The following is a 15518-nucleotide window of genomic DNA, read 5'->3' as shown; positions in this document are numbered from 1 at the left end:
GACCACACACCCACATCATATTATGAAATATGTAGGAACGACCCTTCCCCGGCCTCTCGCTGCCTCCAGAGGAACGACTTAACCAAGGAGGACCGGAGGATCTTATTTAAACACGATTTCTGAGCAGTTAAAAATCTTCTTTTAACACAAACACTGGTTTGTGTCTTTCATGTCTAATAATCTTTTCTGTGATTATGTGTATTATGAAGAACACAGCAAGATGTGTGCACAACCTCAGCTGCTCCTTCTCACGTCTCATCGGCTGCGTTGCATCGATTCCTTAAAACCACACACCGAAATTTAATAATAATAATGTATACTTAAATGATCCCCGTGGTGAAATTCCTCTCTGCATTTAATCCATTCACTCTGTTAAGCAGTGGGCAGCCATTAGGCACCCAGGCTTGAAATCATTTCCTTATTGTCTAAAAAATTCAGTACACCATAATTATGATTAATTAGCAGTGTTGGTGGAGGGTGACATTAACAATTTGCGGCTGCTGATCCCTGATAACGTTCCAAGCCCAGACGGGACAAAAACTAATCACAGCGAGTCAGCGGGCACCCGGCAGGAAGGAAAAAGAAATTCTGGTCAGGGTGGAAAAGATTTTAAACGTTGTTCAGATGCCAGCAGGATGCTGGAACGCACGAAAACGTTAAGAAAAAGAAAACAGAAGAAACAAAAGGCATGTTTGTGGGAAATGAACTAATAATTAATCATATTTTAAAAAACTTTTTGGACTTCATGAGACTTGAAACTCTTTTTTTAAGATGAAAGCTCCAATATCAGAGCACACTCCTCACTTCAAAGAACAAGTTTTTTACATATTTTGCTGAATAATTATTGAAACAGGACCAGATTTTTTTTTATTTGGTGAGTATGAACGGTTGTCTGTCTCTGTATGTTAGCCTTGCAGCAGCCTGGCAACCTGTCCAGGGTGTACGCATCTCACTCTACGGTATGGGCTCCAGCCCTCCACATCCCTGAATTGGATAAGCAAAATGCAATAAATGGATGGATGGATGGATGGATGGATAGTTTAGGAATCAGTTTAGGTGATTCAGGCATGTCATGCTGGGAGCAGACGCGGGACTCGCTGGACAGATTCCATCTCTCTGCAAGACTGGAAATGACCGTGCTCCCCCAGATAAGCTGGAGGAAGATTTCAGGATCAGGGAAGTCTGTGCTTATCTTAGATGGCTGCCCCCACAACTCAAATCCAAACAGGCAGTAGAAAATGGATGGCTGGAAACAAATCACCAGCAACTCAGGAAGTCTGAGCATTATTTTGTCAAACGTAGTGGTCATACTGTGAGATCTGGGAACTGGAATCACAGTCAGAGTTGTGTTTGTAAGGTTGAGTGTAGATGCCGTCAGGTCAGTGACCGAGCTGAGCAGCTAGGAAGGCGTGCTGCTTTTAGTTTTGGCAAGTGACAGAAAGCACATTTCTACAGCTTCTGGTTCCATCTCGATAAAGCCCCATGTTCACGTCATCAGATAAAAACAACTCAGCACCGGGAAACACAGTCTGTCAACCTCTGCATTTCACTCAGGCTTCGTGTTTATCAGTAAGAAATGGGGAGATAATTGGTAAGAGCAACGTCCTGATGGGAGTTGCTCCGTGAAGCTGATACGTTGCATCATTTTCAGTCAGTGCAATACTTTTGGCAGTGAGTGTGAAGGAGACCTGGTCTGAGTCTGCAGCATTAGCATACTGTGGTTCTGCAACAATAGTCGTACTGTGGTGCAGCAGTCGGAAGACTTGCGCTTTGCTGAGTGTGTGGAAAGAGCTTCAGAACAAACAGCAGAATACATTTACTGGAACCTCACCAGACCCACAGCTACAGCTTTAGCTTGTGTTTGGAGGGCACAAGAACTTTAAACAGATCGGCATGTGACCCTTAACGGACTGACGTGTCAGAGAGGAGAAGGCCCCACGCTGCTGTCAGACCAAAGGTCTCTCTCTCTCTCTCTCTCTCTCTCTCTCGCTCATTCTCAAATATTTACAGCTTCCTGTGTGATTGGTTCAGAGCTGCAGTTTATCAGCCAGTCAGCAGCAGCACACACATGTCGGTTATGTGTTTGTCACCAGAAGAACAGCGACCACCGGTAACTCCTGTGCACATGTGTGTGTGTGTGCGCGCTGTGGTTTAGGGCTGCTGGGAACTTTACGAGTGTGTGTGAACCGCTCGGTTTGGCTTGCAGCTGCTGATGAGGTATGGAAAATGCATTAAACGTACTCCCCCCCCCCCACACCTCTTTCCTCTTGCTCGCCCCTCGCTTTTCTCTCTCGATCATCCGTCCCTCTGTCTCTCTCTCACTTGGAGTTTGAATTTTTCAGTTTAATGAGTGTTATTGGCAGAAACATGGAAAACATGGACAGCCAGCAGTTCCCTGCTCTCAGTCCTCCACTCCTGCGTTTCTCCTTGAACACTGAAATCTAAGAAAAACACTCACATGGCCAAAAGTCTGTGGATGCCCCACTTTTCCCACGGCTGCCGTGTATGTAATGTAAACTGAACATACTCACATCAGACAGAGACCTTCACAATAAAACAGGAAACTCGAGGAACCAAACAAGACACAGAACTAAACAGACAGCTTCACAAACAGGCGGGGTGACACGATAGACAGACAGAGACACAGACGCAGACTCAAAGGCAGACCGAATATAACACATAGAACTCAAACAATAATAATCAACATCATCATAATAAACTAGAAAATGATAATAAACTGAAAGCGCTGGGTCACCGACCCAGGACCATGACAGTACCCCCCCCCTCAAGGGCTGGCTCCAGACAGCCCAGCAGAAACACAAAAACTGACCAAAACAAAACAGAAAACAACCCGACCAGGGCGGGCGGAGGGGGTCCAGGACGGAGGGACAGAGACCAAAAGGCCCAGATGGCCAAGTTTAGGGGGCCGACAGCGCAGGAGGCCAAAACAGTTCAGTACCGGAGGCCGACCATGCGAATGGCAGTGGCAGTGGGGCAGGTCCGGAGGCCGGCCACGCAGTAGGCAGTGGCGTGGAAACAGTTCTGGGGCCAACCGTGCGAACGGCGATGGCGAGGAAGCAGTTCTGGAGGCCGACCGTGCGAACGGCGACGGCGGCGAGGAAGCAGTTCTGGGGGCCGACCGTGCGGACGGCGACGGCGGCGGGAATGCAAGTCCGGGGGCCGGCCACAGTGACAAAGATGCCGACCGTGCGGACGGCGACGGCGGCGGGAATGCAAGTCCGGGGGCCGGCCACGGTGACAAAGATGCCGACCGTGCGGACGGTGACGGCGGCGTGAAAGCAAGTCCGGAGGCCGGCCACGGTGACGAAGATGCCCAACATGCGGCCTGGCAGATGACCGACGGTGTTGAGGCGGCAGTTGGGGACCTGAAGGCTGCGTGGCCTTCGCAGCACCAGACGAGACAGAAGCTGAGGCTGGACCAGACGAGACGGAAGCTGAGGCTGGACCAGACGAGACGGAAGCTGAGGCTGGACCAGACGAGACGGAAGCTGAGGCTGGACCAGGCGACGGCGTGGGTGGAGACACTGACGCTGGACCAGGCGACGGCGTGGGTGGAGACACTGACGCTGGACCAGGCGACGGCGTGGGTGGAGACACTGACGCTGGACCAGGCGACGGCGTGGGTGGAGCTGAGACCGGACCAGACGAAGGCGTGGGTGGAGCTGAGGCAGGACCAGACGAAGGCATGGGTGGAGCTGAGGCAGGACCAGACGAAGGCGAAGGCGGACCTGAGGCAGGACCAGACGAAGGCGAAGGCGGACCAGGACCAGACGAAGGCGGAGCTGGAGCTGGACCAAACGAAGGCGGAGCTGGACCAGACGAAGGCGGAGCTGGACCAGGACCAGGACCAGACGAAGACGGAGCTGGACCAGGACCAGGACCAGGACCAGATGAAGACTAAGACGGAGCTGGACCAGACGAAGGCGGAGCTGGACCAGGACCAGACGGAGCAGATGAGGCAGAGGCCGGACCAGGCGACGGCGAAGTTGATGGTGGTGAAGCCGGACCAGGCGACGGCGAAGTTGATGGTGGTGAAGCCGGACCAGGCGACGGCGAAGTTGATGGTGGTGAAGCCGGACCAGGCGATGGCGTGGATGATGGTGGTGGAGACTCCGAGGCTGCAACTGGCGTGGGTGGAGACTCCGAGGCTGCAGCTGGCGTGGGTGGAGACTCCGAGGCTGCAGCTGGCGTGGGTGGAGACTCCGAGGCTGCAGCTGGCGGCAGCGTGGAAGCCGGAGACGGAGGCGCTGCAGCAGGCGGCGGCGTGGACGAAACAGTGGATGCGGCTGCTGCTGCAAGCGTGGATGCGGCCGCTGGTGGAGCAGCTGGTGGCTGGACGGGCTCCTCGGGCCCCCCAGCTGGCGAAGCAGGAGGCCGGATGGGCTCCTCTGGCCCCCCAGCTGGCGAAGCAGGAGGCCGGACGGGCTCCTCTGGCCCTCCAGCTGGCGAAGCAGGAAGCTGGTTAGGTTCTCCTGAACCTCCAGCTGACGAGTCTTGGGGCTGGACGGGCTCCTCGGGCCCTCCAGCTGACGAGTCTTGGGGCTGGACGGGCTCCTCGGGCCCTCCAGCTGACGAGTCTTGGGGCTGGACGGGCTCCTCGGGCCCCCCAGCGAAAACAGTCTCAGAACCAGCAGGTGCGGGGCCCCCTGGCAGGGACAGAACAGAACCAGCAGGTGCGGGGACCCCTGGCAGGGACAGAACAGAACCAGCAGGTGCGGGGACCTCTGGCGGGCACAGAACAGAACCAGCAGGTGCGGGGACCTCTGGCGGGCGCAGAACAGAACCAGCAGGTGCGGGGACCTCTGGCGGGCACAGAACAGAACCAGCAGGTGCGGAGATCTCTGGCAGAGACAGAACAGAACCAGCAGGTGCGGGGACCTCTGGCGGGCGCAGAACAGAACCAGCAGGTGCGGGGACCTCTGGCAGAGACAGAACAGAACCAGCAGGCACACAGGCCTCTGGCGGGCACAGAACAGAACCAGTAGGTGCGGGGACCTCTGGCGGGCACAGAACAGACTGCAGCTGCGCGGAGCACCGACCCTGCTCAGGCAGCGACAGCCGGGTGCAGTCCTCAGCTGGGTTCTTAGCCTCCAGGGGTCCAGAGTCTGCTGGGGGCCGAAACCCAGCCTCTGGGGAGGCCCTGGGGCAAATAACAGTCTCTAAATTAGCCAGTTTCTGAGAAACTAGAGTGGTTTTATTGGGTTTGTCTCTCCGCTTAAAATGGGTGCTAGGAACGGGATTCAAAATGGGTGGCACAGACACAGCCTCCAGTATGGAGGGAGCGAGTGACCGGGCTAATGGAATAGATGCAGGCTGGGCTAATGAACTGGCTAAAGGCTGATGTACTGTTTGAGGTGAGACTGGAGTTGGTAGTGGAGTGGATGAAACCCAGTCAGTTACTGTTTTGGATGTTTTGAAAATGCCAACTTGTGAGAGGTCAGTTACCACGAAGGTAGGTAAGCGCCGTGAACTGTCTCTACTCTCCCCATGAACAGCCCCAGAAAACACAGTCCCAGAAGCACCAGCGTCCTTAAAACTCACCACAGCTGGTCGCACAGGGGTCCCTGAATCCGGCTGTGGGGTGAAGCGCCGGTGGCGCGAATGTTTCCTCCCCACCGCTGACGGCTCCGACAGGCAGGGAAAAACCCCTGGGGGGTCGGGCCGTGAAACCTCCGGTGGGTGAATCTGAGACGGCTGCTTTGTGGCGGTCGTTGTCCGTTGTTGCGGGGCAGAATCTTCCGAAGCTTGCACCGCTTCCCGGGCTTTATGCAGATCAGCGATTAAGTCAGTAAATCCCCGGACCTGGTGGAGATAGGGATTTCCGGCCAGGATAGCCTCAATGGCATTTATCCCCACAACCTTCGCTCGTGCATTGGAGGTGTGGGTTACCCAGTCCACCAGGCGTAGGGCGCGTGTGAGGTCGCTCTCCCCGGACAAAGCTGCTGGATCCATCTTGTGGTCGCGTCGTACTGTCACGGCTGGGGCGGCAGTCGTGTGGAGGTGAGGAAGGAGGATCCAAAAGCAGACAGTGGCGGAGGTGCAAGTGGGTTTTATTTACAGTGCACAAATAACCAAGGTGTGGGCAGAACAGAACATAAACCTAAACTGGAAAAGCTAATACAAAAGGAGGACATGGAGCGAGGAGCAGAGAGACGCGGAGAAACACGGAATAACATTAAATACACGGCAGATACACAAATGAACACAGACAACGCGACGAGAAGCACAGGCAGACACCAACTATAAATACACACACCAGGTAATCAGGAAATGGCACACAGGAGGGCTACACAGCTGGGAGGAATCAGGGCTGACGGGACAGGAGAAATGTAAACTGAACATACTCACATCAGACAGAGACCTTCACAATAAAACAGGAAACTCAGAAACGAGGAACCAAACAAGACACAGAACTAAACAGACAGCTTCACAAACAGGCGGGGTGACACGATAGACAGACAGAGACACAGACGCAGACTCAAAGGCAGACCGAATATAACACATAGAACTCAAACAATAATAATCAACAACATCATAATAAACTAGAAAATGATAATAAACTGAAAGTGCTGGGTCACCGACCCAGGACCATGACACTTGCAATGACTGTATGCAGTCTGTACTGGGTGCACGTTTCTGAGGAGACCCAGCAGTTGCAGCCGTTTGTGCTTATTTTGACTCGTAAACATGAAATATCGTTTTAAATGAAAATTAATCCATGTAATTTAATGCTGTAGAAAAACAAAGAAAATCCTTTCTCCCGACTCAGTTTACACGTCGTTATAGAACTACGTCCAGGTACAGTGCTCTAATGCAAGCCACACTGATGAACATAAACAACTTTCATTTCTGCTGAGGTTACCTTCTGTCAACATTTCCAATGGAAATAAAATAAAAATAATAAAAACAGCAGAGTCGGGCTGACAGAGCCCAAACCTGCACAGATGAGTCTGTGGGCACCACCCACTACACCTTCATTCAGACACAAGCTCTGAAAAAAGCCATACAGTGAGGAGGGAAAAAAAATACACTAACAAACCAAGTTTCAATCAAACCGATCCTCTGAACAAATGACGTAACCAGAAAGATACAAACGAAGCAAACAACCAACAAATGTTTGATTAGTTCATTGGCCAAAAGCTGAACAATCAGAGGCAAACTGGATTACAGGAAAGTGTTGACAAACAGAGGATTGAATCAGAGTACAAAACACCAAAAAAAAACCTTTCCAGAGTTCTCCTCTGTTTTTAAACAGAACCATAAAACCATAGAAAAATAACCAAACGAATCACCAAACACACACCATTAAACACAGCGGCTTTAATCTATAAAACAAAACTTTTTAAACTCGGTCAGGCTTCAGAACAGGTTTCTGGCCCAGTGTTGTCTAATTTGGCTCCAAATGAAACATGAAACTGATTCCAGGAACCAAACCTCCCTCACACCACTCACAAACATTTGGTAGGTTGAAGTAAAAAACAAAAAGATGTCTGTAAGTGTTAGAGTGATGCCTGCGACAGAAAGACATGTGTGGATGTGAGAGGATGAATTTCTGACCTCATGAATGAATGAAAGCATCAGAGCACGATCGCTGCTGACATGCTCTCCACGGAATAAAAAATAAACCAGATGGAAAAGATATCTGACTGCAGGCTTCAGGAACATGGCGGGTGGTTCTCGTTAATGGAAGCATGAAGAAGAGGAGGCATGCTCCAACACAGGCATGGAAAATATGAAAAAACAAAGTGGGATGAAGCGGGAAGCAAACGATGGAAACGCGGGGAGAAGAAGAGACAAAATGAAAGATCACTGCTGTCAGATGAAAACGCTGCATCTCTGGGAACGCCGGTTTTCCCATAGTTTAAGCTTCAAAAGGATCTTTTACACGTGGCTCATTTCTTTATTCAGAGGAACGTAGAGCATGAGCACTCCCTCAAAAATGCAGCGTCTTTTCCCAACAGCAGCTGAACACAAAGAGAACATGAACAAAGCAAAGAAACACAAAACGGTCATGTCCACGAGCCTTTCACAATAAAAGGCATTTTCACAGGGAAATGAAATGCAAGCAAGCCCCATGTTTAATTAAAATAATCACACAAACATCTGAAAATGACATTTAATGAATGATTTCATGTCATTGGAAGCACAGATTCATTATAATTAAAGCAATTATCACAGAGCGAGCAGCTTTAATCAAGGAAAAACTTCACATTCATTTTCACTCCAAAGATTCAACGGGTGAACAAAATGAGACTGAGAGTGAAAGCAGACTTTACTCCGCTCTGAAACTCTGACATTTAATCATTGTGAAGTCGCTCTGACAGCTGCTTTTATCGTTTTGCTGTGTCAGAGGAAGAATTTTGTGCTGTGTTGCCCTCACAGCTGTGAGCGCTCAGGAAGTCCTCCACAAACACTGAATGATTCCTGTGTCAACTGGAGGAAGGGTGGTCAAAACACACACAAAGATCGATGTTTGTGTTCTACACCTGTGAGCACCTTAATGACATCAAACAGTCTTCACTGCCACACTTTCGTGTTTCAGCAGCGGTTTCGGTCTCAGGGAGGTTCTCTATGGTTGCGGCGACGTGCTACTGATGAACATAATGAGATTTAAATAATCTGTAGGTGCAGCTTCATTTTGATTCCTTGAGCTTTAGTTTCTCCTTTTCTGTGTGTTTGCTGTTTTCTTGTTATGATTTACCAGTTTTATTTCATTATCTATGTTTACTTTCAGCTGTGTTTAGTTCCCCGCCTGTTTCCTGTTCCCTTATTGCCTCCTGTATGCTTTAAAGCAGCCATGGGGAACTCCAGGCCTCAAGGGCCTGGAGGTTTTAGATGTGCGTTTGATCCAACACAGCTGATTTAAATGGCTAAATTACCTCCTCAACATGTCTTGAATGCTGTGTCCGAATTCAGGGGAAGGATGCTCATAAGGACACTACCTACCTACGTCACAAGGTAGTGTCCTTAGACGGACAGGTAGTCAGGAAGTGAGCAGCAGTGGACGGCCCCCTTTTTTCTCCATAGAAACTTTATTGAACAAACAATGAGTATCCAACATAACAGATGGGCTGTGGACAGCCTTTTAGCCTTCAAGTCCAAGTCTGCCCTTACTTCTGCGTTTTTCCAGTCGCTAGCGCCACAGCGCGAAAACTTTCAAATGGACCCAGAAATGTCGCTCCTTTTTTTATGTACATTTTTAATTCTCGAGGAGCTAGAAAAACCTTATTGTCGTCGCCGGCACGTTTTGTAGCTTAGGCTCAACAGAGACAAACATATGCAGGTAAAATAATTTCCTTTAATCTACACGCATTTAGGAATTATTTAGCTAATTACACGGATAATTGAATCATTGCCGGTGTTGTGCCAAAAAGTGTTCGCCTGCCAAAACTGATTTCCAATGTTTCCGTGTGTAATATGTCTAATATCTTTATGTATGTTGGTAAATAGACTTCGGTGAACAGGGTTCACAAAGGGGTTATATAATTTAAAAATGACCTGTTTTTTAAGTGTCTTTATAACTCTGTGTTATTGTACCTACATTATAACCAATCTGATCCTTTTTGTCCACTTAAAGTATGTTTACAGAACTGTTGATATATTTGTTGCACTGTCTGCTGTCCTCTTAACCAGATTACTCATAAAAAATAAATTTTCAATGTCAACAACATTTTTTTTTAACTGGATAAATAACGGATATTTAAAAGTCTGCCGAAAAATGATTGCAGCTTCTAACTTGTTACAGGAATGTTGTTTGTGGCTCAAGGTGACTTGATATCATTCACAAGGGATACATTTGACCTGTGTTTCACGTATTATAGACCAACAAGTTATTCATAGCAGTTTAAATACAAGCAATCAGTTTTTGGCAGACAATCATTTTTTAGCACAACACCAGTCATTCATACACATGTACTGTATTATTTAAGATATATAAACCAAAGGTCTTTGAAACTTATAGAATCTAATCTTTGGTTTCTTTTACATAGCACTTTATCAAACTGTTGTCTGCTACAGAGTTACAAGTATTATACTAGTAGAAATATAGCATCCACCATCTCCTGCTTGCATATTTTTGAAAACATCTTAGTGGTGTGGCAGCCACGAGTGAGCCAGCCCTGCAAACCTTGTGGATGGACGATGCAGTGGACAGTGGGAGGAAGCCTCCTAAAGCTCTCTTTGCAGACCACCCTGTGTGATTCTCCACTCGCAGACCAGTAAAGACAAACCGCAGGTCACAGTTGCAGCACCCCATCCACGTCTGATCTTACTCCGGCAGATTCAGCAACAATGCCAGAGACTTCCTGTAATCTATTACAGTTGTAAAAGAAACGGTCCAGGAACAGGTCACTCAGCTTAATCCTGTGTGAACAACTGAAAATATTGTTTTTCCATCTTTAAAACTGTTGGTGTATTTGAAATATTCTTGTTTAAAGGTTTTTGTTATTTACTTTATTGCTATCAAATAAATATCCAAGTAATACTGTTCAAAGTTAGCGTTATGCTCATACATGTTACAAATAACTAAATTAAATTGAGTTCAGTGACAATTACTGTTTGTTTTAATTAATTTATTATATAACAATGTAACAAATATATCCAAATTAATTAATTTCTTAATGCATAACTCATTTTGGAACTAATCCTTCTAGAAGTGAAAACAGTCTGTCCATCCTCTCCCTGCTCTCCTCTCCTCAGCCTCTCTTTGCTGTCTCCCTAAACCCAAAAGTTTTCACAGCAGAACACCAGAGGAACACCTCTGGACATCACAGGTTCTGCACAGCAGCGGTCTGTGAGTCGTTTGGTACCGGGCCACGAGAGTAAAGGCTTCGGTGTGAAATTTATGGTTTTCAGGGTTATTATCGTTAACTCGGTTTCCCTGGGTCTTTCCCTTGTTGTAGCTGTGTGTCTTATTTTGAAAGAAATATTTACACGTTACCATAGCGACCAGAGAGCATTAAGCAGCAGAGAGGAGGATGTTACTCTCAATGTTGTTGGTGCATTTTCAGGAGGACGCTGATAATAAAGTTACACAATTACACAGTACATTCACGTTTATTATATTTACAAAATACCACAGTTTTTGTCTTGATCAGATCATTTTATGTGGTTGTATTTATCCGCGACACCTTAAAGGCTCCGTGTCTGACATAAACCGGTATGCAGCGCAAAAAACCGACCGCTGCTGTACAGCATGAAGGTTAATAGGACCGTACTCATATGAATATGATGTGTACATTGATTTATTCTTGTACCTCCACGCCATAGCGGCCCAATTCTTCACCCCAGTGAAGAGGTGATCGTTTTCTCCTCATTTTAACAAATTAAGCCGTTTAGTCTTTGTTCCCAACAACATGTCACCAATTCGAAAAAAACCTCTAAATTAGCTGTATGTAAGCGGCAATACATGAAAAACCGCAGGACCCGCGATACAAGCTGGTTTATGGTTATTTAAATAAAATTTTAAAAAAAAACCATGTCTATGCAGATGCCCAAAGCTTAACAACTCGACCGCTATAACAATTTAACTTTTGTACAACCAGATTTTTATATACTTACATTTGAAAGTGTTTTCCTCTCCTGCTTCGACCACCATCGTTATCAGAAACAATTCTCCTGTATGACCCGCAATGAATCCTGGGATATAGTAGGACAAGAAGGATACATCGGATCCATCCTTAAAATTTGTGGAAAAGTAAGACGCATTTGTCGCCACATTTTGAGTACTCTTTGAATTCGGATAGCCTTCGTCGCGTCGCTGTGATGTCATTGCCTCCAAATATGGCATTGAAGCATCCTTCCCCTGAATTCGGACACAACTAACCCTCAAATTTGTGGAAAAGTAAGACGCATTTGTTGCCACATTTTGAGTACTCTTTGAATTCGGACAGCCTTCGTCGTGTCGCTGCGACGTCATTGCCTCCAAATATGGCATTTTAAGCATCCTTCCCCTGACTTCGGACACAGCCGAAGTTCTCCAGAGGCCTGGTAATGAACAAATCATTTATTTCAGGTGTGTTGACCCAGGGTAATATCTAAAACCTGCAGGACACTGGCCCTTGAGGCCTGGAGTTCCCCACCCCTGCTTTAACCCTTTAAAACCGATCAGAGCGGGCACGCTCTGTTTTGCGTAACTATTTTTAAATCCCGGTAGCACTGCAACCACGTAAGCTAGCGCAATAATTTTTTTTGCATATGAAACCGGAGGACTTGTACTTACATCTTATGCCATCAGCTTGTCCTAGGTCATGGTTTCCTTCCACATACAGCTTTGCAAAAACTGCATAAAAAGCGCTTGCAGCAACACAAACACAATATTCCAGAAACACGCTTTGCCGATCCAATCAGCTGTTCATAACACTTCCTATGTTGGAATAGACGTCAGTGCGAACTTTCACATGTCCGCCATGACCTGCCCGAAACCGGAAGTGACATCACTTTCGCAGAAATTTAGTTTTTTACCATCAGGGCCTCATGAGCCTATACTGGTGTTTTTAAAAGTTATCTTTGACTTTATGACTTTCTGTGTCTGGGATGCTTAGGACTCATATTGCACTGCTGCAAATTTGCATTATAATATTTATTTTAGTTTTTCCTGCAGTATATAAAAATTGGTGTATTTCAAAAATAAAACTATGAAGACACTCAAAATAAATTTCCTGTGGTGGGAAACTATTTTGTGCAACTTTTTTGTATTTACAGTTTTGAGGGATAGGCCTCTTAAATTTCTCTAACTAGAAATATATGTTAAAAAACAAAAACGATTTTCAATTCTTTTGTAGTTTATTGCAGTTTTTTGTAATTTATGTAATTACTATGCACTTAATGCATACATATTATTAAAATCTGGGTTATAATGGTTGTATTGATGTATAGCAAATTGAAATCCCAATTTTCCCAATTTTACATGCTGTAGTGCCCAAAAATGGCACTACAGCATGTAAAAATATAATATAAGCTCTGGCGGACTTGGTTCTATGGTAGGTCTTAAAGGGTTAAAGCCTCAGGTTGCTGGTGTGCCTGTTCATGCCTAGTGTATCCACAGCCCCTTTGGACTATTGGGTCACCTGAATAAAGGTTTGTTTACTGTTAATTCATTCTGTACCTGAAACCTACATCGTGACATGAAGCCCATCCTCCCTGCATTAGCTCTGTGGTTATCAAAATCTTGGATCTAATCCTTCCCCCTACCTTTTTCTTTCTTTTCCCAGGTTGACACGTGCATGAAGTTTTATATATTGTATCTGTGTTCACGCTGTGAGATTTTCTACTTTCAAATAGTAAAAAAAACAATACAGCCTTCTGGGTTGTTTCGCCCCTCGTACCAAGGACTGCAGCTCAACTCTCAGATGGACCCGATGATTTTTACACTTCCTCGTATGTTAGCTCCAAAGTCGAGCTGACCGTAACTCAAAGAGGTGATGTTTGCATTCACATACACAAACAAATAAATTCAATTTTCATGATGGTTTTGTGTTTTGTCATCAGACGGCATCGCTCTGTAACTGAGATCACTGATGCCTGTTCCTGAGCCTCTCCTGGAGAGGTGACCTGCAGGCGTTTTCCTTGTGTTTTAAAGTGCGAGTGAACATATTTGTCATGTTCTCCATGTGAGTGCTGCTGTGGCTGCAGTGGTGAACTCTTCAAAATATCCACGCTGCCCAATAACACAGCAAACATCACTAAAAACATGTCATCAGGAAGTAACCCAGTAACTCCAACTACTGCCTGAACACAGACTGCAGTTAGTGTGTCTTCAGTATTCAGATGATTACATTTTTTTTAATGCTCGGGGTTTTGGGGTTGAAGGTTTATTTATTAGAATATGTGTGATTTTTTTTGTCCTGTCGGTGTGACAGCTGTGAGGGCAGCACGGCTTTCCTGCTTGAGAATAAATAAAATAAAATACGAATAAATAAAAGTAAGATCTATTTGTCCTGGATTTTCCCATTCAGGCAGAGTTAAAACCATCGGGTCCTACCGTGTCTGTGCAGGGTCATCCACAGCAGAACCACTGGGACAACATGACGAAGTCTCCACCTTCCTCCTCTTCCTCCTCCGCCTTCACCTCTAAAGGTCTCCCTGGAAAAGCAGATGAAGAAGGAAATTTTCAGCATAGTGCATTCCAACTTTTTCATATTCTGAACATGAATCCTGTTTTTCTTGGATGAAAACTCCACATTTTATGATTCATTTGCTCTCTGAACCATTTTCAACTTATTTGTTGTCATTTTTCAGTCCAATCAACAGAAAAGCATCAGCGGGAACAAAGAGCCTTCCACTTCGCTCTAGAGTGGGTGGAGTGCAACTTGACCTGATGCAGGTTTACTGTGTCTCAGTAATTCCTAATTCAACATAACTATGGATAATTTCATGACAAAAAAGGAGCTTCAAATGCTTCTCACCAGTCACATTCAAATGTGTCCTGCAGCCCTGAAACTGACGAGAGACCTGTGAATAAACGAGTGACTGCAGATCACATGTGTTTGCGTGTCAGACAATCACACCCCCGGGGAACCAATCAAACTGCTCCAATGCAGAGAGAAGCTGATGAGAGGACTTGTTGTATCAAAGAATTTCACTTCAGCAAAGTGAAGCAGCTTTAAAGCAAATTCAAATCTTATCTCAGTTCATTAATATTAATAAGTTTACCGCAACAATGGCTCAGGACCTACTAAGGGTCACAGAGGGCACAGGAACAAGCCCAACCTATGGAGACCCCATCAACAACACACAGAACAAAAGCATCAGCTGACGTCCACACCCAACGAGTCGGAGGTGTTTTAGAGGAGGGGGAGTTCATGTTTACCTATGTGAGAAGACTGAAGGTAGTTATCCCAACAGGACTGACTTCTATCCTTCATGGAAATGTTTGAATAAAGCCGACATCAGTGGGTTAAACTGTTTATATTTATATTATATTATATCTTCAGTCAGGTACCCATACTCCAGGCTTGCTCTCTGTGGCATTGTTTGCAGCATAACATTATTCAAAATCAAATTTAATATACTCAAAGAGTCACTTGATTTGCAACTTAATGAAAAACTGTGGAAAGTCTCCAAATTAAAAAAAGTCCAATAACACATCTGAATGTGTCCGTTTGGGAGTATTTCAGTCCCACACAGGGATTCAAACTAGTCAGCCACATTCAGGAAGATGTTCCAGGCACAGCGTCAGCACACCTTTGTTTCATGTTTTATTCATCCATCAGCTGGATCCTGCCAATCTATCACACACACACACAAACACACACATACACTATCAGCCATCTGACACATCTTATTTTCCTGATGGCTGTGAGGTCGGAACACTTTTATCTCAGCACAGATGAAACCAAAAGGTCGAGCGAGGCTGTCATCTATAGTTTATCAGGGTTAACCATCCAGTGATCCAAATCTGAAAGGCCTCTGGGAGGAACAGCGATGTGGAGACCCAGCTCGTCTCTTCCTGATTTAGTCTCTTCCTGCAGTTGAAACGAATGTTTACAGTACTCACA

General features: G+C 46.1%; 2 protein-coding genes across 4 annotated transcripts in view; both read right to left on the bottom strand.

The window, feature by feature from the left end:
• Window positions 1-2918: 2918 nt before the first annotated feature.
• Window positions 2919-14099, bottom strand: LOC146502186 (uncharacterized). The gene is made up of 3 exons (XM_085133336.1): window positions 14003-14099; window positions 4806-7985; window positions 2919-3346 (listed from the first exon to the last, which is right to left on the bottom strand). Exons 2-3 carry the CDS (start codon window positions 5971-5973, stop codon window positions 2919-2921), a joined length of 1596 nt encoding a protein of 531 aa, XP_084989462.1. The 5' UTR covers window positions 5974-7985; window positions 14003-14099.
• Window positions 13238-15518, bottom strand: part of vta1 (vesicle (multivesicular body) trafficking 1) — a 73154-nt gene continuing 70873 nt past the window's right edge. For all 3 annotated transcript variants that reach the window (XM_085134398.1, XM_085134399.1, XM_085134400.1), the window contains one exon: window positions 13238-14103. The gene's annotated coding sequence lies outside the window, so the exon portion shown is untranslated. The remainder of the gene's footprint in view (window positions 14104-15518) is intronic.

Source organism: Neolamprologus multifasciatus, chromosome 15 (genome assembly GCF_963576455.1).
Source record: "Neolamprologus multifasciatus chromosome 15, fNeoMul1.2, whole genome shotgun sequence".
In the NCBI taxonomy this organism is placed as follows: domain Eukaryota; kingdom Metazoa; phylum Chordata; class Actinopteri; order Cichliformes; family Cichlidae; genus Neolamprologus; species Neolamprologus multifasciatus.
The sequence above is the reverse complement of the archived record's forward strand: the minus strand, read 5'-3'. Positions and strand labels throughout refer to the sequence as shown.

Excerpts from the sequence above, each read along its gene's own strand:
- LOC146502186 (XM_085133336.1), bottom strand. The coding sequence starts at position 5,973 with ATGGATCCAGCAGCTTTGTCCGGGGAGAGCGACCTCACACGCGCCCTA. Across the intron at positions 3,347-4,805 it reads AGAGGTCCCCGCACCTGCTG|GCCGCATGTTGGGCATCTTC; the intron begins GTTCTGTTCTGC and ends GTCATCTGCCAG.